Source organism: Parasteatoda tepidariorum, chromosome X1, assembly GCF_043381705.1.
Source record: "Parasteatoda tepidariorum isolate YZ-2023 chromosome X1, CAS_Ptep_4.0, whole genome shotgun sequence".
NCBI classification, from domain to species: Eukaryota; Metazoa; Arthropoda; class Arachnida; order Araneae; family Theridiidae; genus Parasteatoda; species Parasteatoda tepidariorum.
This window is the reverse complement of record NC_092214.1, coordinates 29,661,570-29,686,418: the sequence shown is the minus strand read 5'-3', so window position 1 is coordinate 29,686,418 and position 24,849 is coordinate 29,661,570. Positions and strand designations below refer to the sequence as shown.

The window sequence follows — 24,849 nt, the reverse complement described above, 5'->3', positions numbered from 1 at the left end:
ATGGATATAATTGTTAATTTTTGTTTCTTTATGTAATATTTTTTACATATTTCAGGCTCACCTTTTGCTTTTAGAGTTGTTGAAAATGACAAAGACTTGAAAGGAAATGATATTGAAAGTAGAATTGAGGATAATAAAATTAAAAAAGATAGATTTAATTCTCCAAAAGAAGTACAACGTAACCGTATATCTCTAGACGGAGTTGGATCTGTTCAGACAAAACTTTCTAACATGCATGGCTTTTCTAAAAGTTCTGAAAACATTATTAAACATGGTAATTTGAGCTCTTTTCCGAGTAGAGATAATATTTATCAAACTGTTAATACTATTGATAAATCTACTTTAAATAAATCTGTCCACAATAATGTAACAAATCATGAAAATTTAAGCTTCCATCAACGTGCTGAATTAGTCAATAGTAAATTAATGGCTCATAAAGAGAGTCCTAAAAATACTAAAGCTCCTGCACCACCAACTCCAAAAAAACCCATTTCATTAGATAGCCTGTCACATAGCATAAAAAATCTTGAAAGTGAGCGATTAATAGATTCCTTTAAACAATCTAAATTATCACAAGAAAATTCATTCGCTGAGCAACATATATCAAGCCATAACTCTTCTACACATTCCAATATCCAGAAAGTATACTCTGATAACAATGACAACCAAGGTGTGAAGCCTAAAATGCTTCTTAAGAAAGTTAAGGATGGTAAAGATATTGATGGACCGTCATTGGCTTCAAATTCAAAACATGATTTAACTGATTATTCTTATCATTCTTTCGCTACAAAACACAAAAAAGACACAATTGATGTTTCTCAGATAGTTACGGAAGGAGAAGGATTGAAATTAGTGCCTGTGAAACAACCAACAACATTTTCTTTGCAAGCTCCGTGGCTAAAACAAGATGATATACAAGTAACTGTTACAGGTTAGCATGCTTATTTTATTTATTTTGTTTTTGGCATTCCACCAATATTTTACTTTAATAAGATGTTAGTGAGCCCAAGTTGTAACATATCTATAGGATTTATTATTTTATTGCTTTTAATTATTAAAATATTCGACTAATCTACTTTGTTAAACTTCAGTTTAATGATAAATTTATCTTCTAAGTTCCTAATATAATTTCCTGTTTTATTTGATCTGCTGCATTGTTAATTACCTTTAAGTTTGCCAGTTTCCTAATTGTTGGGACAATGACTGAAATATCTTTATATTTTAATTTGTGAATTTATATGTACATATATTTGTTTACTTAGATATATATTTTTTTAGCACCATCTGGTAGAGAAATACCTTTTAGATTGGAGTATGTCAGTTTTGGTAGATACCAAGTTGAGTATATTACTCCTGAAGTTGGAGAACATTCTATTGAAATAACAGTTGCCAGTAAAAGTCTGGTTGGAAGTCCATTTCAATGCTTTGCATATGATGCTGCCCAAATAAAAGTTGGGAAAATTCCTAATGGCACTGTTGGAAAGCCAGTTGAATTTGAAAGTAAGAAAAATTAACCATGATTTATTTTTTATTTTAGTCATATGATTTCTTGAAATTATTAGTTGTAATTATAATAATTTTACTTTTATTTAAAGTTATATATTAAAATTCTTGTTTATGAATCCTAACTTTTTCACAGTATATATATATATATATATATAAACTAAGTAATTCACTTTTTGAAATAGTTGTTTATTCTTTGCATACATTACACAACTTCACATTATTTTATTATCCTTTATCACAACTTCAATTCATTTTATATTCATTGCATATATCAGGATAAATAAATAAAACAACAAACAATAATTAATGAACTGCTGGTATGACCAGCATTGACTTATAAACTCCTTAATATGAAAAATTTAACTACTTTTATGTAACTTTTCTTATTAGTTAATGGAGCTGAAGCAGGCTCTGGAAACTTGGAAATTTTAGTCAATGGTGGACATGTGACTAGCAATGTTAAAAGTTTAGGGAATCATTGTTTTCTCGCATCATTTATTCCTCATACTGCAACAACTCATACAATTGAAATGAAGTTTAATGGAGTTCATGTTCCAGGCAAGTACAATGTTCATTGAAAATTTATTTCTGTTAATTCACATGTACAAAAAAACAAAATCTCAATTTTATACTTCAAATTATCTTAATATCTGTAATATTAACATTTTAAATTTATATTTTAGTTTTATTGTTAAGTTTTTCGTATGTATTACATGGTATGTTATTTCTTCAATATAGGATCACCATGGAAATGTGAAGTTAGTGAAACTGGAAAGAAACTTTCAGTTAGAGGAGAGGCTTTAAAAGCCTTTAGCACTAGACAGCCTGCCTCATTTGAGATAACAGCAGTAGGTTGCACCAAAGAAAATATCAGGACAAATGTTTTAGGTAATTAACTTGGCTAATAAGAATGTTTCTGAAAATAATCTTTTTACCATGTGTGCTAGAAAGACATGCCATTCCTCAAGATGCTTTTGTTATGAAATTGCCCGTTCATCTCAGTAGACAATTATGACAGAAATAAAAAAAGTGTTTGTGGCTCATATCACAGATATAAAAAAGATTGTTCCGATTCCTATAGGGCATCAAACAGTTATGCATTCGCTGTGAGTTGCAGTAGACTGTTTTTTTTTTAAAGCTGGCCTGATAATTTCTCTCCAGCACAAATGGCAAGTAGATTAGTTATTACTTACTAAAATTATAAAGCCAAGTTTATTAAATATAAGAATTATATTAAGAGATTGAGTCCGAGTCTCATTTTCCTTTTATAACACAGTAAAGTTGATTACTTCCTCCTGTTATTCAATGATGAAAATCACCTGAACTGGGAAGTTTTTGTTCAAATTTGCTCTAGTAACTTGACAGTTGAGTCACTAAATCATATTCAGATTATTATTATCAGAAACAAAGACAGGGGTCAAAACTCATACACTTATGGAAATAGTTTCTGAGTGAAATAAAAATTATACTGTACAGATTTCATGAATAAAACATACTTTAGATGGTAAAACAGTTCCAATGCATTGTTTTGTGAATAAGTATTTAAAATTATGAGTACAACCACATAGCATTTAAATAAAAAAACTTCTATAGAGGATTTTAAATCACTCCATAACTGTTTCTATGAGAATATTTTTTATATTATTTTTTGTATTGATAAAAATGTATATTGTATATCACTAATTTTTGTTTACAAGTTTTTGAGGAATTCTTTGAAACATTTCTCCAAGAACAGGGTGTTAAATCAATTTTAATGTCATACAGTACTTACACTTTTTGATGCTGTGACACTTCTTTGGTGTGACCTCTTTTGGTTCCATATTTAAGGCGCTACTAATATATATAGGTCACTGTTAAAAGTTTATTAATAGATGAATAAAAATATACTTCATTAATTATACCTGATTTTGATGAGAAAGAAATAGATGTGAGTTTTTTAAGCATTTAAATCAATTGTTTTTAATGTCATTTTTTATCATTAAATTTCTAGCTTATATTTATTTTCATCTTTTTCATTTTAGTTAATATTTTTTTAAATATTTTTAGGACCATCTAAAAATGTTATTCCATGTAAAATCATTGAAGTCAGTACTGGAGTTTTTCTTGTTGAATTCAATGCGTTTGAAGTTGGTAAGCATATTTTGAATTTACTCACAGTTGTCTGTTATTATTTTCTTCCTAATTTATATTGCACTTTATCAAATAAGTTGGCTAAAAATGTTGGAGTAAAAAAAAATATAATCTATGATTAATGATATTGTGAAGGTCTTGCAGTGTATGAGATATTTACATTTACTATTGCTGTTTGTCTGCATTTAGAAATGTATAATTTATTTCCAACCTTTTTCTTACTGACCAACACTGAAACTTCTTAAATCTTATTCAAGAATATTTATTTTTCATAATGAACTGTTCTATAAAACTTAAGAATGTCTGCCTATTGTTGATCATTAGAAAAAGCACAAAAGCTCATTGAAATAAAAAGTCTGTCCTAGTCAATACCAGATCTTTATGCTAAAAAGTCTTCTTTTTTCTTACTGCTACTATTTCTTTCTTTCTAAATCTATTGTTTTTTTTTTTTTTGATGTCTGACCATCTATCCACTTTTTAGTCTGATATTGAACACAGTAATCATTAAACTTATGTGTTTTCTTCAATATAACTTATGAAGTCTCTAAAACGTACTTGTACGTTTCATAAAAATTTATGTGACCACATAAAAATATGAATGAATTAGGTTTGTTTACCAGTTATATTTATTGGATATCATTTAATGTTCTTCAAAAAAATAAATGGAATACTGTTATTTCATGGAGATTTAATGTTTTTTAAAAATAAATAAATAAAATACTGTTATTTCGTGGAGATACGCAGTTATTTTATTTATTCAAAACATGAAATTTTGACATGAAGGCTTATCTTACATGATATATGGCAGTAGCTTTCTTTCTTCTCTTGAAAGTCATTTTGCGTTTTTGAACTGTGTTCCAAAATTTTGTCATTCTTCCTTTTCCAGCTGCTGCTAATATTCTTTTTTTCATGCTTAATCTTACTCAAAATAATGGGCAAGGCATGTGAATTATTCACACTACTGCCTGCATCATTACTCGTAATCACTTTCTCTAGGCTATTTTCAGCAAGAGAACGGTGTTTCCTCCCTTCTTCCATTTGTAAGCCAGAGGTAAACTGTTACTGAATATAAGGAGTAGATGTGGGAAGGAAAAGCATATTTCAGAAAGGGATAAATGGAGAAAACTTGGAATGTAAGAGAAGGGTGATGTCAGTGATGACATTGCAAAACAAAAGCACACCTTTTCTGCTTGTTCCTTGAAATTTGTTTCTTCCACTCACTGTCGTTTCATTTTTTTTTTTGCCTTAATTTAAAAATTTATTTTGCTGATTATTAATTGTATAATTATTTTATTCAATATTTATGGTTACTTTAAATTTGAAATAAAAAGGCATTATTTTACATAGAAAGTTATTGGAATCCATTTTATGTATTAAGATTAACGATTTAAATTATTTTTATGTGCACATTTATATGCATAACACAGTGCATATATAAATGCATAACAAAAATGCGCATTTATAACGGCTTAATAACACGACATATCTTTATATAGGTCTTAAATCTGCGATCACTACCTGCATCAGTATTGTAAAATTGAGCGGTGTATATGGTGATGAAGCGTTTATAATGGAATGTTATTTTCTTAACCAACTTTTGGGGCAGTGCTGTATATGCTACGGTGGCTTATCTCTGCAGAATTACAGTGATATGCAATAATAATTTCTTGATCAAAATTCATTACATTCATTAGTAATCATGATAATCCCAGTTCTGTTAGTAGATTAAATATGTTTACATTAAATTAATGAAAGCTGTGCTAAGATCATGCATTTAACATGCAAATGACAAAGGCATGACCCTCTTCTAAATATTATAAAGATATTATCTTAACAACTAAAACTATAAATTTTAAAAGAATATAAATTACATGTGTTCTGAAAAGGCCATGCTATCTTTTGCCTTTTCAGAACTTTAATGTTCTTTTGGTTGTTTACTAATATTTTACCTGTTACATTAAGGGTGCAATGTCTCTTCAATTTTTGTTATGTATAAGTTTTATAAAATCTCATGTAAGCACATAAAAATATGAAAGAAAATTAGATTTGTTTACTATTTTACTAGTTATATTTATAAGAAATCTCTTGAAGTTTTACAAAAAAATAATTTCTTGTCAAAATTCATTAAGTTTAGTTAGTAGCAACAGAAATAATTTCAACAGCAATCCTTACAGGGTTTGCTCCTAAATTTTGGGAACTTATAAAGTGAAGAAAATTCAACTCAGTTTTCTTTTAGTTCTATTCATATTTTTCTTTCAGTGAATTATCTTTTTTTTGTACCACGTCAATAGATTTCAATTTGAAGATAAAGTAGCATTTTTAAAAACCAATATTTTCCTTTTTGGTCAAGGTTAAAATTAAAACGTAGAAAGTCTAAGATAAAAATGATCAGCACATTTTGAAGTGTAGTTTATCTTATTATTATCTACTAATGTATATTTTTTCTAGGAAACTATTATATTGAAGCAATTGTGGATGGTCAACCTTTGCCCGGAAGTCCATTTACTTCAAAAGCTTATTCTTCTTCTCAAATTCATGTTCAAGATGTACCACAAACATGCATTGTTGGACAGAGCTCACAATTTCAAGGTATGGTTGTTTTCTTTCAGATCTGATTACAATTGATAGTTGCTTTTTTATAATTGTCTTGACTCAATGTTTTGTAAAAGTAAACATAAGTTTATTAAATGTCAGCAACCACAAGCTTAATGAAATGAAATGAAACATTTAACATCTATGTTCTCTATAAAACAATAAGACTACCATTTAAATTTATAATTTCTATTTTTTACTGTTATTGATTTTTTCTCAGTTTAAACCAATTTTTTATCTTCAATTAATATTATATATTTTATGCTTATTTGCAAATACATTATTTATTGTATTTTAAGAACTTCATTACTGTTTAGGTGCTACACACTTACCATCTAAAGCTGTAACTTCTTCTAAAAATAGCAGTCAAAATTAGTTTTTATTTCAGCAAAAAATTAACTGAAATTGTAATTATTTAATGAACATTTAAAAAAATTCATTTCGTTATTTTGTATCAGGGAGGCAACTTTTTTATGACATAAGTAGTTTTTTATTATTTCAATTTTTAAAATGGTGCTATACTCTTTGTACCTATGTTATAACATTTAAAAAAAAATGCATTCAAATATAGTTTTTTTCTTTTTCTTGAAAAAGTAACTAGGATTGTATTAATTAAATGAACAGTTATGAAAGATATATCACAAATTATTATTGCAGAACCAATTTTTTTATAACACAAATTGTTTCTAAAGATATTATTACTCTTTAACTATCTTTATCTTCAATTTCTTTAACTATCATGTGTAGCCACTACTACCTTTCTTTAATATTTCCCTATCAACAAGCTAGTTCACATCAATCTTCCAACCTCAATTACTTTTCAATCCCATCACAAAAAAGAAAAAAAAATCAGTTTTGTTTCACGTATATCTGAAAAACTAATAATTTGGTTTTCAGTTTGTTTTGTGATACATTTGTTTTTAGATAATAAATATTTTTTTAATAATATGATACAGCTCTTTTCTTTATACCAAGAGTGTAACCAAATTTTATGGAATTTTTACAAGTGTCTTAAACAAATAGTTTCTTTAAATAAAATAGATGAAATAAACATTTTATGCTTAAAATTTTTTTATAAATTGATTATAATAAAATAATTTAAACTAAATTTTAAAGAATTTATGTATCTATTATTTCATTTAAATACATTAGAAAATTGTTTCTTGGTTATTGATAAAATGAGATTGGAAAATATGATTTCCAGGAAAACACAATTGAAGCTTGAACATTTATGTTTTCTGCTTGTTTACAGTTCTATATTAGTCAACACTTATTTTAATTCAAACCTCAAAAAAATCATTTTAACATAATATTTTGTACACTAATCCTACAGAAAATTCAAAAAAGCAATCTATATGGAAAAGCAATATGGTGTACCTTTAAACCCTCATTATGATTTAACATTTCCTGTAATGTTTTAGTTTAGTACAAATGATTTTTGTATACTGCTGAAAAATACTTTACTTAACAGAAAATAAGTTACCTTTTACTTTATTAACTAATCTATTTGTGCCAGTTGTAAATTAACGTCTGTGTAGTTATGTAATTATCATTATAAAGCTGTTGAATTTTAAATTCCATAAAAAAGCTGCATTATTATAATTTTTCTATAAATATTTTAACTGTATTGTTACTGCTGTGATTGTTTGATTTTTGTGTTATGGTTTATGTAAATTATGATTTTTTACATTTATAATTAGTTGATGCTTCTCAAGCTGGAGAAGGACAATTGGAAATATCAGTTAATGATGGAAAAGTGCCAAATCAAGTTCAAGTCCTTGGAAATGGCCGCTGTTTAGTCAGTTTTCGGCCTGAATTACCTGGTCCTCACACAATTGATATAAGATTTAATGGGGAAAATGTTCCTGGTATGTAACAAAACTTAATAGTTATGTGATAATAATTTTCTTGGAAATACTATTTGATTAATTTTACCTAAGATTAAAAAAATGTAGTATTAAGTCTCATTGCATTCCAATAAATTTGCAACTTTTTTAAGCTTTGACTGTTTTTTTTTTTTTTTTTTTTNTTTTTTTTTTTTTTTTTTTTTTTTTTTTTTTTGAATCTTAAAATAGTTTTTTTTTGAAATTCTATTTAGCTCATTTACTGCTAACAGACATTTGTTAATTTTATAAGATTTCAAACATGTAAATTTTTATATATTTTTTGATTTTTTATATAATTAGCCTATTTTGTAAAAGTTTTGCATATGCAGTCAATTTTTAATATTACAGAGGGACCCTGATAATTTTGTGATTATGAAAATTCAGAATATCAATTTTTTTTAAACAATTCAGTTAAAACAACAACTGTACTGACGTTTTTATAACATGAATTTACTTAAAAAAGAAAATAATAAAATGTAAATTTGTTTTGATTTTTCATTTAATTTTTTGTAGTGTTGAAGTTCTCATGGTTTGTAATTTGTCATATTGATTGTGTTCGTGATTTGTTTATGTTTTCTTATCTCCAGATTGCTTAGCCTCTTTTAAAATTTCTGTTTCTTCCTAATCACCACATTCAAAAGTATTATTGTTCCCAATAACTTCCTCAGAAATATCTGTTTTGGACTCATTAAATATAAAAATTCTTTCCTTTTTTATGAGCAGATGTTCTTTGTTATAAACATATATTTCATGTCTACTTCTTTAGGATTGGCTAAATCTGTCAATTTCTTATCAAACATGGTAATACAGTAGAGAACCATTTATCTGGTATCCAGAAAACCGAGAAGAATTTTGCTTGGTTTTCCAGTTATTTTGAAGTAAAACGATTATAAAAAGAGCGGAAATTTGACTCATCCTTGAAGTTCAGTAGAGGGGAATTCTTCTCTTCGTTTGCCCAGAGAAACTTCAATTCTTCCCCAGTCAATAATTTTCAAGTGTTTTGTTTTTATTTAGATTAAGAAGTTTTCCTTTCAACGTTCNAATTGTTATATATACCCCCGTATAATTAGGAATTAGGTATGAAATATATTGCGTTTTTTAGTTATTGGTTTTGTTTTCTATTAGTTAATTTGGGGATTTTAATTATTATCAAAAAATAAATATGCACATTTTGCATTTTTTAAACTTGTTTTTCTTGTCTTAACTTGCAAATGTTTTTATCCTTTTAAATGCTATTTTTCTACCACTTTTTTTAAAAAATGTATGAGATCTTTTCGTTTTTTTTTCATATTTTAAAATGTGTTTCACTTTGTCCTTGAAATTTGGGTTTGATAAAACATCGATTAATGGCATTTTTAGCCGATCCAGAAAACCGGGAAATTCAGACATCCGGGATAGCGATGGTCCCGAGCATCCCGGTTAATTGGTCCTATACTGTATCTTTCTTAATAGCATTTCTAGAAATGATTCACAAAACTGTTCAAGATAATTTTTTGAGAATTAGAAAGAAAAAAAAAAAAAAAAGGCAATTTAAATTCATCAAAAATCTGAAAGAAAAAATTTGGTGATCAAAAATATTTCATAAAACGGGGATCACTGAGTAATGTATTCAGCTAAAAGATATTTTTTCTTCTATTAGCAACTTAACAAACTAGTAGGAAGTCTGATTTTTTTGTGATATAGAAAAATTTTTGCTTTTAAAGTTCAGGTGCGTTAATAAATGTTGTTTGGATAACTTTCATATCCAAAAAGTATTTCGTCTCCAACACCTGTATGAAAATAAATTTAAAAGCATTATTTTCTTTAATTTATCAAAGCCTTTTTTCGAATTATGAACCACTTAATTTTACAAAATTTTAAATTATATGTATAAAATACAATCAATGTTGTCAAAGAACAATGGATGTTATAGTGTGAGTTGGTTATATTGTTAGTGCTCAAAAATATCAGACATAGTGAGTCATTGTTTAAAAATACTTAGCTAATTTGGACAAAAGAACAACACTCTCTTATAAGAATTTTGATACTAACAGAATAATTTGTATTAACACAACTTGTGTTTTATGCCAATATGCTTAAAAGTACCATTTAAAGTATTATTATAGCAATTACCAGGTAGATTATATTGATAAATTTTATATAATTAAAAAAATGTAAAGACTGCAGGTTTAACTTGAAAATAAGTTGCACAAGAGGACTAACATTTCACAAAAAGAGATGATAAATTTATATGAGAAGTATAATTTTCTAATATGCTTACTTTGTACTTTTGTAAAGGAACTTAGAGAGATTGTGAATTGGTCCTTTTAATCTAATGAATATATATGTCTCTATTCTGTATAATGTTGCAATCTTCACGATTGATTATCAATGCAAAATAATTTCTATTTCACTAATTTCTTGACCACAGATCATGACCATGTGGGCTAAAAATATAAAGAGTCTTGTAATTTTTGCTTCTCTCAATTTTAAAATATTTCACAATAAAGTGTGGTGACATCAAATGAAATAGTGGCTTTTATAGTTTTTTTTTTTAAATCTTTGTTAAACCAAATAACTTATTTTCAAAAGAAACATTTTGTTTTGAAAGCACAAAAATGTTAAAAGTATTTGCTTGTAAATTTCGACACTTTTTTATGAATATCATGAGAACTTAAGACACTGTAACTAAATTTTGATCTTTATATTGAAATTATTAGTGTTAAAATAGCATTGCATAGAATAGGATAGGGAAATTTATATATCGGTCATTATAATGGACGAGTTACTTCAATGGGAGGTTGTTTTATGGATCAGACTGTAGTAACTTAAATTTTGAATCAAAATTTTTTGAAAGATTTTTTTTCTTTTTCCTAGTTAATAATTTTTAAATTTTCGTTAAGCTCTAACTGTGCAAAGCGATTTTTTTACTATGTTGTACTTGCTATAACCAGTGCTGCCAACTTTTTATATTTTCTAGGAAAATTTCCTTGATTGGTAAAAAATTGCATTGAATGTAACTGAGAGTATATTTCATCAAAACTGAACTAAGAGCAGACTTGATAAAAAATAAAAATATTCAAGCTGACTAGGTAGATGGAGATGATAACAATTTAGGAGCAATCCATTTGTTACGCTTTAAAAAGAGAGTTCCTTTTTAGTTGAGAAATTTATGTTTTCTTATTTGAGGAGTTACATATTAAGTTTTGGAATAATAATATAAAATAACTGTCATACTTCTGTTAGTTGTGATACTTTCTCACTTCAACCCTTTTTTTAAGTTATAACTTTGAAAGTGTTTATAGAATTGAATGTATAATAATGTGTTACTGAGCTTACATTCTGTACAAATAGGTTGTCCTATTGTTGTCAAAGCTGTTGAATCATCTTGCTTAGTGGAAGTTTCAAGCCAAGATTTAGTTCCCATTAATCGAGTGGCTCATTTTAACATTAATGTTAAAGGTGGTAGAGAAGCAGATCTTACAATTTCCATTGCTGGTATGTGTAGTTGTTTAGTTAAAATCATACATTATGATGCTTGTATTTTAAAGCTAAACTTTTTAGTTTTTTTTTCCAAAACTTTTTCATTTTCTGCTATAACATATTTTACGCCATTTTATATCATCTTCTTTAAAGCTAGTTACCAAACATGTTGATTCCTCAGCTCTTAAGAAAATAATGCATCTTTTTTATCAAATTTTAGGTTATGGTTTAATTAGTTTTTTTTTTAAAAATCTGGTGACTTATTACAAGGTTGTTGTTTCATTCTTTTTATTTTAAAACTGTTCCAAATTATTCATAGATCTTATCTTAATTATGTAGATAAATTTATTGTAAGAACTTGACCTTGAAATGCCTTGCCTAAACATTAAATGTTTCTAAGGGTTTATATTACAACAAAACTCCCCTTGCAATTTCTTTTATATCAAACACATTTATTTCTTCTCTTGTTATTCACTTTTTTTATAGTAAAAGAAGAAAGAAAAATAAAGGATATAAATATATGCAAATAAATGTGAAAACATATTTAGTACTTTTTTTGGGCTCAAATTACTTGACCTATAAATATATTTTATATCTACTAATTTTATTTTCAACAAAATGCAACAAATTAATGCATAGTTAAATTTTGAAATAAGTAAAATTAAAAAAATATAGATTTATTTGTTCTAATACATCTTATTACAACGAAATATATTTCCCTGAGAAATTGTTTTTCATTTTCCAAGCACAAAATCGATGGTGCAATGAGTTTAAGGTTACAAGAATCTCCTTAAACCTATGCTTTTAAAAGCATGAATAATCTTAAATGTCTCATTTCAAATACAGTATTTTAATACAAAGTTGAACATTTAGTTTATTTTTATTCATTAAAATTAAACAAATCTTAATTTAAAATGTTTTTTAAGTTCTAATGTGTGGATTTTTATAGTTTTTAGTTACAGTAATTGTTATATATATTTGAAATCAATTTTCTAATTTTAGCATATTTTGTTCTTACAGCTCCAAGTGGTATGAAATTGCCTGTTAAATTGTTTGCAGATCCCAAAACAGGATTTATTGGTGAATTTTTACCTAAAGAAGTTGGTAAGTGTAAGAGTTATTTGGCCTTTAAAATTAAAAATGCAAATTAAATAGTGTTTTTTTTTTGTTGTATAAAACTGTTATGTGTCGTTTTCTAGATAATATTTTGATAAAAAATTTTCAATACCACAAGTGAGATAACTCTTTGTTTTTACAATTTTAGTTTATGTGTCAAAATTGTTTAAATTTTAAATTGGATTATAGAGTGCAATGCTTTTATATGCATAATATATAGGTATAAATCAAGCATTCAGGTTCTTTCTACATGTAAAATTTATTTTAATGTGTTATTTTGTATTTAAACAATTTTCTGCACTTTTTTTTTAAAAATAAAACCAATTATAAAGTTTTAAAACAGAAACAGGTTACATTTAACCTTCCCCTGGTAGAATCATGGTGACACGGTGACATTGTCAAAGTACGTTACAGAGTTCTTGCAGAAAGATTTTTCTTTTGGGAAGTGAAAAGGTTTTTTTTATCTGCAGAAATTTTTGAAAGAATTTATCTTTTCTTCAGAATTATATTCAAAAGATGCCTTTCTCGCACATCCAAGTGGGAAAAAAATGCTTTTTCTATTCTCATTTGAGAACAATGAAAAATAAAGATTAATGAAGTAAAAATTGTGGTTTTCTTTTCTGCAAAAAATTTTGTTGTAATTCTTTTAATACAGTTATTTTGATTGATTTCCACATAGTTTTAAAATCCAATATTTTTAATATATTATTTATTACAACAACTGAATCTCGGAATGAAAATGCACATTTAGTAACCCTATTTTAAAGAGTCCAATTTACTGCTACGGAAGGCTTACTGCTTAACTTTTTTTTTTAATAAGATGATGATTTACAAAATGCAAAAAAGGAAATAATTTGTTTGTTTTCCCCCTACAAAATGCTAGAATATAGCCCATAATATTAGAATAAAAAAATATTACATATTTAATTAAAAAATTATTTTATTTGATCCCAAAGGTTTCTTTTTTTGAAGTTTATGCTTTTGTTACTTTAATTTAGTAATATGTATATTTATTATTCTTAAAAGTATCTTGTAGAAAGATATTATTAAAAAGAGGTATGTCGCAGAAAGCCCAAAAAAATTCTGCCTCAGGGTTTAACCTATTACCTGATGATGATACAAAAAAAGTACTTTTTTGTAATGATGTGAAAGGTGCTCTTACAAAGAAAGTGTTTTGACATTTAACCTTAAACTAAGTACATATATTTTATAGTGTTAGTTACTACTTTAGTTTGGTAGTATGGTAAATATAATGATAATTAATATTAAAAAATAACTATAGTGATGATTAACTTTAAAAATACAGTTTTGTGATAATCATGTTTGCAATTTCGATTTAATGTTTATTTAGTCTGATGTAGTTGATTTGAGTTGTAGTTAATTGATATGAATTTTATTTTAATTAAGTGTTGTGCTTTCAACTGTTATCGTAATTAATTGTTGTACTTTTAGTCAATGTAATAAAAATAATGATTCTAAGTTTGCATTAGAAAAGAAAAAAATGCTGATATAATTAAATGATTAAGAATTGTTAATATTTTGATTCATGATTGATTTTTTTTCCTTTTCTAATTTAGGTCCACATCTTCTATATATTGAACATGGTGGTAGGAAAGATATAAGTTCACCATACACTATAAAAGTGTATGATGCTTTGCAAGTGAAAGTCAGCAAAATTAATGATGGTTTACTTGGGAAAACATACCAATTTACAGGTTAAATATTCATATCTCACATTAATTTTTTCACTTTTATGGTACTAATGTTTATTATTTTTACTTAAGCTTTAAAGTTGAGCATATTAACTTTTATTAAAATACCATTTTCTTTCAGGACTATTTCAATCATAATTTTTTTTATTTGATTTTTATATTACAAAATGTCCATTTTTAATTACTTGATTATTTCTCTTATTTAAAAATTTAATTATATTTAAATCATAACTTAATTATTGAATAAATTTTTAGCTTATTCCTTTGGAATCAAACTCTCGAATTATGGAAAAAATTTCGTCTTCCGCCATTTTGAATTAAATCCACCATTTTGAAAAAACATGAAAACAGCTAAGACAAGTGTTGAGAAAAAAATGAGTCCTTTATAATAAGTTGTATAATATAAGTATAATAAGTTAGCTCTATTTTTAGCTGTTAATGAGTTACCGAATTCCTTCATCGACAATTAATAGCAATTTGTAAAAGTTGAAGTCTGTGAAAACTATGCTGGAAGACCTAACAATATGAACATGGAAATAACTTTCAACGAACTTCACTACTCTATAACAGAAATAATTGAAAAGCCTATGCTGGCAGATATAGAGCATAGGAAAGTGTGAGCACAATGCTACCATTTTAATTAGTGATTCCCAGTAGTTCACCATGTGTCATTTAGCACCCAAAAATTGAATTAAAATGAAATATCGTAACAGATTGACTGATGAGCATTTGAGTAACATAATGAGAATAGCTGATGAAAAAGTAGATATAGAACATTTCCATATGATGATGCAGCAAAAGTATTCAATGGTTTAGAAATTAGAAGATAATGTTAACACAGGTGGGCATTGGGAAAAAAAAGAAGAAATTAGAAGATGTTAAAAATGTATTATAATTAAAGAAATATTTTTTCCCAAGTCTATTCATGTTTTTTTAATTTTTAGAAATCTCACTTAACTTTTTGAAATCTCACCCTGTTTTTAAGAAAGGGTGAGAAATTCTCTCCCATTTTTTTTCTGTAATAAAAACACTGACCTTAAATTTCAAATTTTAATTTCAAAATTTAATTCTATGGACAAAAAGAAATTTTGAGGGAAGAGAGATATAGAATCAATCGTAGTAATTTTATTACCTTACATAATTTTTCTGTCACAAATAATTCTAAATGGTTTTAAGTATTCTAACTCTGAAAATATTAGAAAGCATAAAATTTATTTAATTTTTTTTGGATATGTTCTAGAATGTTTGCAAACTATTTATGTTAGATTTTCACTAAAACTATGGTATTGAAAAAAGTGATGTAATATGTTTTTATTTTTATTTTTCAGTGGATGCAAGTCATGCTGGTGAAGGAAATTTAGAAATAACTGTGATTGGTCAAGGACGAAATATCCCAACTCAAGTTCATCCTTTGGGAAATGCAAAATTTGCTGTCTCATTTATACCATCTGAGATGGTGGATCATTTCATAAGCATATCTTTCAATAAAGAGCCTGTACCAGGTATACAAGCTTTTCTTAAGTTAATTTTTGTAAATTGTAATAATACATACAATATAATCTATTACATGCTTTGTTATTGCAAAATGTCATCCAGTCAACTGAAATAAGTCATACATAAATGTCATGATGCTGCAGCATAAAATTTAGCATGACCAGCATGGAAAGTTATATTTTTTGTTTGAGATGATGTATATCCAGATTCTGCTGCAGAAATTATTTTGTGCTACCCAACTGATCAGGATGAAGTTTGTGGGACCAGTGTTACCTTTAAGACACTTGTATTAAACATTAAATAAAAATGTTTTAAACATGCTTTTTTTATAAAAAAAAAAAAATTCTATGTGTTTCAAATTCTAAAATTAATGGAAAATGTTTATGTTAGAAAAACAAACTTATCGTCTGTACAATAATAGCATCTAGTCTAACAGGTATTTATTTTCTACTTTTTCCTGTAGATGGTATTAAAAAACTTACAAATTCTAAAAACTATAAATATATAAACTATCATTTTCTGGTATTTAAATTATAATTTTCTCTATATAATTTTTTTATCTTATTTTTATTTTTATCTAATGAACAAGGAACGAAATTCAGACATCTGTGAAGGAAAGTAAGCAAATAGTCATGAGAAATGCCCACTTTTTGAAAAATATTGTGAATCCATGCTTTAAAAGTGGCTCTTTAACAGTAGAAGAATGAAGAAATGCACAATGCTGCTGGGCTGCGCCCTGAATTACTGTCCAAAATTATAAATTACCAAGCAAAGTTATTTTCATTCCATCTCTATATGTTTCATGCATTTGATAGGATTGCTGAGCAGTAAAGAAACAACAGCAATACCCACTTCTAAAGCTGCAATCATTGAATCTCCTTCTGTAGAATTAGTACTACACCCTTAGTACACTAAAATATAAACTATAAACTATTGGTGTAGAAGAATATACTGACATTATTACCCCATTATCTTGGTAGTTATGCATATCAAAAGATAATGATATATATGTCCGTGTTATTACTAAACTGTTGCACACAGCTGCGTAATTAACTATGGGATTGGAACGAATGCTTTTGGTTTTGCACTCAGTAAATAAGGAATTGTTTGGATGTTGCTAAGGTTGCTGAGTTTTAAATCTATTATTTTTATCTTGAAACAAATGTGATTTAAGATAAGGTTTTTTAAGATTTAAAAAAATTAAGAAAGTATATGAAAAATATAATAGTAAACAATTCTGAAATTTAAAAAAAAAAAGTTTTTTTCAACACTGTGTGGGACAGAGCAGATTATGATGAAGTAGATTCCATTGCAGAATGGAAGTCTTTTAACGATGATTGATTCCAAGACAGAGGAACTACAATTTTACTACTTTTCGTAAAATTTTGGGGATGTGAAAAGTCGGCTTATAGACTGGGACATGCGGTAGATATTTATCATCAGATTACCTTTATCTTATTAGGTAAATTTTTTTTGCTAACTAAGCAGTTCAGATTGAAAAATAGTATTTAAATTGGAAAAAGGTTCAATAAGATACCTTATTTTTATGTTTTTTTTCCTATATTGATTTGTTGCTAAAAATCTGGTTAGAACACCAGACACATTTTGCTGCTATGACAGGCTGGTCAAAACTTTGAAAATCTCCTGTAGTCGTATTAGTCATAAATGTGTAATGTGTTGCACACACATCAATGAATATAAGCTGAAAGAACCCAATTTAATGCTAATTTTAGATTCAGAAATTTATGAATCGATTTTTCACAATTTCATAAAAACAGAAACTTTCAAAAAAACATATAGATTGACCCTTGAATATTAAAATGCTAATTTAGAAAAAAAGGAAAGAAATAAAATAATTATAATTAATCATTTACCGAAAGAAATGCAAAAGATAAGCTAGTTTTCTTTTCAATTTCATAAGAATTAATAAATTACACTGTTTTTTTTAGCTTGTTTTGATTTAAGCTTTTTAACTATTCATTTTAAGAAACTTATTACCACATAATCATCTTCAACTTCCAGAAAGACAAAACAAATCAAAAAAAGAAATAAGATCACAATATTGGAAAGAATTTTAAACTAACTTTACTTATAAAAAATACCCTGCTGAGTTAATGTTAAATTTCATTTAAGATTTGAAGCAGAAAATGAGTGATATTACAAAAGGGATGTTGTTAGCATTTGTCTTCTCATTGCAATTTCAACTTTTATATTTGTAATGCTCTGCATTGGTTGCTGTTTACCTTTTAATAAAAATAAGCATGACTAGTTACCAAATATTTTTTATTTTATTTAGGAAGCCCATTCAAAGTAAAGTTATCAGAATCATCAAATAAAATTTCCATATCTGGAACAAATCTTGTTGCTGCACCAGTGAACAAACTGTCCAGCTTTATTGTACATGGCCTATCTACTGAAAATTTAAATTATTCTATTAATATTGAAGGTATGTTAAAGCAAATATATATTTTAACAAATGAATAACTTATCAAAGTTCTTAATTGTAAAAATTTAACTTAATTTATTAAAAATTAACCCTGCCTTTGTAATGGAAACAAAAATAGAAATAAAAAGTTTTCACATACAAGCATCTAGTAGCATATTAATAATACTGTTGCATAATTTTAATTTAAATCGTTTTGGAAACCATAACAAAGAATGGGTTTCCAAAAAATTGCAAAAAAAAAAGAAAAAAAATTTGAAAGTTTTTTTAGCTTGCAATATTTTCTATTAATTTATATCTCATTTTGTTGTTTCATTCTTCATATTGAAAAATAATTTTTCTATAAACGTTTTCAAATTTTCACATCAGTCTTAAAGTGCTCTTTTAGTTCTTTAAATAAATACTGATTTGTGCACCTCAAATTTGTAAAATCACTTGAAAACTCAATAATGATAAGATGATTTATAGAAATAAACTGTCTTTTTTATCTTCCTAGTTATTAAATTTTAGAAACAATTTAAAAAAATTAACTCATTTTTAATAGAATTAACACATATTATTATTGTTATGATTACTATTACTTAATGTTGTTATTAAGAGCTAAGTGGGTAAGTTATAAAATTTAATTTAATTTGTTTTTCGAAATTGAAGAAATTTGTGTATAATACTGCTAGAAAGTCTGTTTTATTTCATTACCTATTTTCAATTATAAATTTTTTTTTTGATTTTATAAATTGTAAACTTATAAAGGTGCTGATACAAAATTACCATAAATCAAAATATTTACAATTTTGCACAGTATAGTTGATTGCAACTCTTATATCTTTAAATCCTGCATTAAACTCAACCTTGGTAAAAAATTTATTCTCCTAGTTGACATGTTAGCTCTAGCTCTTTAATATGTACATTTTTCTCTTCATCTCTCGTTAGGTCCAGATGGAAATACTATTTCACATAAACTAAAAGATATATCTGATAATGCCCTAAAAATAGAGTATACACCTCAAAAAACTGGTAAGTACAATTTTCAAATATTCCAGATGTTCTTATAACTATAATTGTCAATTTACTTTCAAGTTTTCTGTCTTTAATATTAAATCTTCTTATTTTTGAATTGAATTTTCTTATTTTTTGTCATTTTAGGGGAATATCGAATTAATGTTTTAGTTAATGGAAATCCTGTTGGTGATACTCCATTCATTACTAAAGTATATGATGTCAAACAGATTAAAGTAAAAGAAATTTCTAAAGGCACTGTTGGGAAACCAGTGACTTTTATTGGTATGTTTTTAGTTTGTTATGTGATTAATGAAGGGTTCTTGTTAGCTAGAGTTACATAACAAAAATACTTTTATTTTATGTAATAATGCTTCTTAGATTCTATTGCTTCTTGAGATGAAATATTTGACACAATGAAATATTTCCAAGACAATTTTTTTTCTTCAAAATGTTTTGTAGTTTTTATCTATTTATTTATTTATTTATTTTTCCATTCACCTGCAATTGAATCATACTTAATCACTTTGCAAGGTGAGATTTTGAAAGGTTGCAACTGTTGAAATAAATTTGGAAATCATTGCCTGATGGGATAAGCATGAAATTTTGTATGTTCTTTTGAAATATAATTTTCTATATGTTTGTGATACTTTTTTTATTAATTGTATAATTGATAGTTTTGTCAGTAAGTAATTTTTATTATTTCATTTTTTCACTTTTTACATATTTCATTTTTTAGGTTAACTATATTTTTCTATTTTCTTGTGTACTTTAATTGGTGATTAATTTCACACCTCAAACATTTTTTTGTGTCTTACATCAATTATTTCATGAAAAAACCCTGCATTGAATGTCATTTTTAAATTTTGATTTTTAAAGAAACAATATGTCAGAAAAATAGTGGAATACTGTCATCTTTTTAAATGTAAACATATAAACCCCTATAAAAAATGCTGCGTAACTTTTACAACATTTGTATTAAAAAATTTCATAAAAGATCTATTTAAGCAAATTGATTCTTGAAAGGTGTTACACTAGATTGTTATTCAGCATTTTGTATCTGAACATAAAATTATAGAAAAAATATAAAGAAATAAATTTTTTTTAATATTTTGATAAAACTTTTTTTTAGTGGAAACATCCAATGCTGGGCCGGGAAATCTTGAAGTGACTGTAAATAAAGGCCAAGTGGCCACTGTTCCTCAAGCTCAAAGTCCTACACAGTATGCAATTTCATTTACACCCTTAGAACCAAAGCCACATATTATTGACTTGAAGTTCAATGGAGAAATTGTTCCAGGTATATCCAATTTGTGCCTTTTTCCCTCTACTCTTGACACCTCATAAATTTATGAACACGAAATGACTTATTCTTAGTTTATAATTCTATTTAATGTCTGTCATTTATTTAATAACACAGAAAGGAAGCACAGGAAAGAAGCAGCTTGATTGAATAACACAGGAATTAGGGAACTTATTTAGGTTACTTCTGTTAAAGCCGAAGTATTTTTCTTTTCATAGTGTTTTATTTTTATCATTTCATTTTGATTGAAACTCATATGATAATATTGCAATAAAATGCAATATAATTTAGGTATCATATGGTTAAAAGAATATAAAGTATATTAGATGTAAAATTAGAAAAAAATCTCTTAATGTTAGTATTTCATTTATAGTAACAAAATATTACATTGTAACATACTAAGTGCAGCCGTAATTTAAGATGTTGCTATTATTTCTTTACATGAAACTGCAAACTGGGACAAATAAGTTTCTCTACATTTTATATAGATTTGAATCTAAGAAGTATACTACTTTTTGATATTCAACTTTATATCAACAATACTTTGGTAATAAAATGTTTAAGACTACCCATACATCAATTTTATTTAACTGCTTATATTATTGTAAAAAATGAAATCTATGATGAGACATGGGTCTTAGTTTTGATTTTGAAGGACTTTCTTTCAACAATTATTTAACAAATAATTAACTTTAAATTATGGTTTTCATATTTTCCATTTCCATTTGCTTTTAAGATTTTGGGTTTGTATACATAATTTAAATAGTGTAGTATAAGTTGGAATCTTACACTTTCTTCAAATAATTATTTATTTCAGGAAGCCCTTTTGAATGTTTTATTATTGATTCTGCCAAAATAAAAGTAAAAGGTGATGGTATTGAAAGAGTTCCTGTGAACTGCAATGCTTCATTCATAGTTGATACTGGTGGAACAGACGTTGGTGAACTACATTGCTCTGTCATTGGTAAGCTGTTCTTTTTATTAAAAAAGACTTACTTTTAGTTGAAAAAGTCATTTTGTTATAATAAAGACTAATCAAACTTATATTTTTAAATCTCATTATAAAAAATTCTAATATCGATGTTTTATTTACATGCTCAACTAGGAAACAGGTTGGTTTTGTTATTGTAAAAGTAGTTTTATCTGTCATATATGTTTGTGTTAAATATCTGAAATCAATAAAAGTGTGCAATTTTATCCATTTGAAGGATTTGTGTTATGCTTTATTTCAATGATTTTGTACGTATTAAATAAAATAATTTTTTGACATGTGTGGATAGAATAGAACTAACTGTCAGAAGAAAAGGAGTTTAAAGATTTGACCTCTGAATTTTTAAAATTTTTTTATTTTGGTAATATTTACAAGACTGCATAACTGTAATAATTTTTCTTTTTAAAGTTACATAACTAACATAAAAGTTACATAACTAATGCAATGTACATAACATGTTTACTCAAAGATAGCTTCCAACAATAGGAAAACCCTTGCTATTTATTATCTTTTTAGTTATTAAATTTAATTATGATAAAAATATTTTAATAGATTACAAAGTATATCTTGATACATCTTGTTAATACTATGACCTTATTTAATACTATGATGCCATTTTCAAAAATTTAAAAGAAAATTTGTTAGTGTTTTTCAAAATTTACTATTTGTTTTAAAGAGAGAACTTTTCCTATTTTCTAAGGAACTATTCAATCTACTTATCTCAAATTTTGAATTTTGGTATGAAATATACATAAATTAAGATACTATTAAAAAATTATGGTTAACAAGTAAAAAAAAAAATATTAGATGCGATATTCTAATTAAAAAGTTCTGTAAAAATAAATGTTGCATATTTCTCAAAGGCTTCCATTTTCTTCCGTTGAAAAAAAGCTCATTTATGTATTTTATTTCATCATTAGAATACTTTGAATTCAGGTCTAAATGTGCCAATAGACAAGATGTGATGGGTAAAGCCTCTTAACTCTTTTATTTTCAATGTAAATATTTGCCTCATTTTTGTATCCAGGCAAGAGTTTCAACTGATAATAGCAATTTCTTCTTTTTCTGTATGAGAAACAAAGTATTAGTAGTACCTGACATAGGTGTGTGAGGACTTCCTTTAATGTTGAACAAGAGTGATTCAAATATATACATGTTTGCTATAATGTCAGTTAGCAGTTAACCTTTACTCCACAAAAGTAAAGCTCATGCATTGTTTAATAAATTACTGATTTTGTGTTGATATTTTAAATTTTATTTCAGCATTTTATAATTTTCCCAGTGCAAAAATTTAAAACTGAGTCAATGACTTCATTATTTCTGGTCATTTAATTAATTTTCTCATCCATCAGGACCAAACCAATTGCCGCTGAAATGTTTTGTTCATGGAAACTATCATGCTGGATACAGAGTAGAATATACACCTGTTGAAGTTGGTATGTAAACTCAAATTTACTTATTTTAAATAGTTCATAAAAATATATTTTAGCTCCATTCTTTAATATTTGTTTAAAGGTGATCATGCTGTCGATATTAGAGCTGATGGACAAGCTATTGCTTCTAGTCCATATCTTGTGAAAGTATATGATGCTTCTAGAGTTAAGATTACTGATATTGGATCTGGAGTTGTTGGCAAACCTGTTTACTTTAGTAGTACGATATCTTTTTTTTATTTTCTATTCTTTAAATATTTTACTCATGTTCGAAATTAGTTTTAATTGTTTAATTTAATTTTAAAGAGATTCTTTTGAAATTTAATTTACATTGTGTACTTTTACAATTTAGAGCTTGTAATAACAGTAAATATCCTGAAATTTCTTTTTGATAAAATTTTAAATTTTTGTTTCAAGTTTAAGTTTTGTTATTAATTTTATTTTACAGAGTTAATTTATAGAAGATTATAAAATTATCACGGATGATTGTATTCCAAGTGTACCCTGGAATTCTATTTAAATTTTTATTTTATTTTATATCATTCTTCTGGAATTTCAAACTAGACGTATGTCATTTTCCGTGAATTTCACTGAATGTCGCATATTTCAAAACCATTGGTTCAAAGACCTCCACAAATCAAAAACTTATATGAGGACAAAATTTTCATGGAGTTCTGCAATAAATTTTTAAAATTTCGCTAAATCTGTTAATGAGAGGTTTATTCCATCTCTCTGATTTATTTCTTCCTTTTTTCATACCTAAGTTCTCAAATGCATTCCATAGATTCTACTCTACTCATTCCTAGCTATGAAATATTTAAAAGGTTGATAGGTTGAGGGAAATTTTAAACTTACCAAATAATTTTGATATTTTAACCAATTTATGTTATCTTACTTAACTTACATTTCTATAGTTGATGCTAGTCAAGCAGGAGCTGGCAATTTGGAAATAATTGTATCTGTAGCTGGCAGGAATGTTCCAAATTATGTTCAGTCTGAAGGAAATGCTAGATTCCGTGTTAATTTCAAACCTACTGAAGCTCAAATGCACACTTTAAGTGTTAAATTTAATGGTGAACCTGTACCAGGTAATAACTATTTTTTAACATGTTTAAAAAATAATTTTAATTTAAACAATAATTATGATTATTACTGTATCATGTATTAAAATTTTTTGTTTACAAATTACATAAAGAATTTGTATGCAACCTTTCTTTGTAGTGTAGCAAGTTATTTTTTATTATTAGAAGTATAAAAGTGTTTATAAATTCAAAATAAATAACTAAAAATTAATGAACTAAAAATATCAAAGAATTATATAAATTTAAAACAACCTAAAAATTTATCATAATGAGAAATTTTGCTCAACTAATTTATTTTCATTAAACTTGTTGGTTAGGTAAATTTTTGACTGTTGGTTTTTACTTGGTCAAATTATTGTTGTCTCATATATTTTGTCAAACCTTCTTGTGTACCCTGTTGGAGGTAAAATTTCTTTTCTTTTATCAAATTAACTCTGACAAATCAGAGAAGTTCAAGAGTAATTTAGATTTAAATGCATATTTTTTTAATGCTTCAGCATTATCAATAAGTTTCATATTTTTTTTTGGAATAAGAGAATATTTTAAAATTTTTTTATTATGAAATCTATTATTTACAATTATGTACACAATTTAGTGTTGCTTTTAGTGTAACTTCTATGTTAATGAAAGCATATATCACATTAAATACAGTAGAGAACCATTTATCCGGTATCCAGATAACCGCAAATATTGGGTTGTAATG

At 26.3% G+C, this 24,849-nt stretch overlaps 1 protein-coding gene across 1 annotated transcript in view; it reads left to right on the top strand.

Moving 5' to 3' along the window:
• Positions 1 to 24,849, top strand: part of LOC107457153 (filamin-type immunoglobulin domains fbug) — a 100,057-nt gene that overhangs the window by 45,416 nt on the left and 29,792 nt on the right. The window contains exons 12-30 of the mRNA XM_043043964.2: positions 56 to 931; positions 1,279 to 1,500; positions 1,897 to 2,064; positions 2,245 to 2,394; positions 3,553 to 3,636; positions 6,085 to 6,225; positions 7,929 to 8,096; positions 11,448 to 11,591; positions 12,597 to 12,680; positions 14,270 to 14,407; positions 15,733 to 15,906; positions 18,195 to 18,344; positions 19,272 to 19,355; positions 19,485 to 19,622; positions 20,470 to 20,637; positions 21,458 to 21,604; positions 22,984 to 23,067; positions 23,147 to 23,284; positions 23,979 to 24,152. Of these exons, the coding sequence (XP_042899898.1) occupies positions 56 to 931; positions 1,279 to 1,500; positions 1,897 to 2,064; positions 2,245 to 2,394; positions 3,553 to 3,636; positions 6,085 to 6,225; positions 7,929 to 8,096; positions 11,448 to 11,591; positions 12,597 to 12,680; positions 14,270 to 14,407; positions 15,733 to 15,906; positions 18,195 to 18,344; positions 19,272 to 19,355; positions 19,485 to 19,622; positions 20,470 to 20,637; positions 21,458 to 21,604; positions 22,984 to 23,067; positions 23,147 to 23,284; positions 23,979 to 24,152 (3,432 nt within the window). The remainder of the gene's footprint in view (positions 1 to 55; positions 932 to 1,278; positions 1,501 to 1,896; positions 2,065 to 2,244; positions 2,395 to 3,552; positions 3,637 to 6,084; positions 6,226 to 7,928; positions 8,097 to 11,447; positions 11,592 to 12,596; positions 12,681 to 14,269; positions 14,408 to 15,732; positions 15,907 to 18,194; positions 18,345 to 19,271; positions 19,356 to 19,484; positions 19,623 to 20,469; positions 20,638 to 21,457; positions 21,605 to 22,983; positions 23,068 to 23,146; positions 23,285 to 23,978; positions 24,153 to 24,849) is intronic.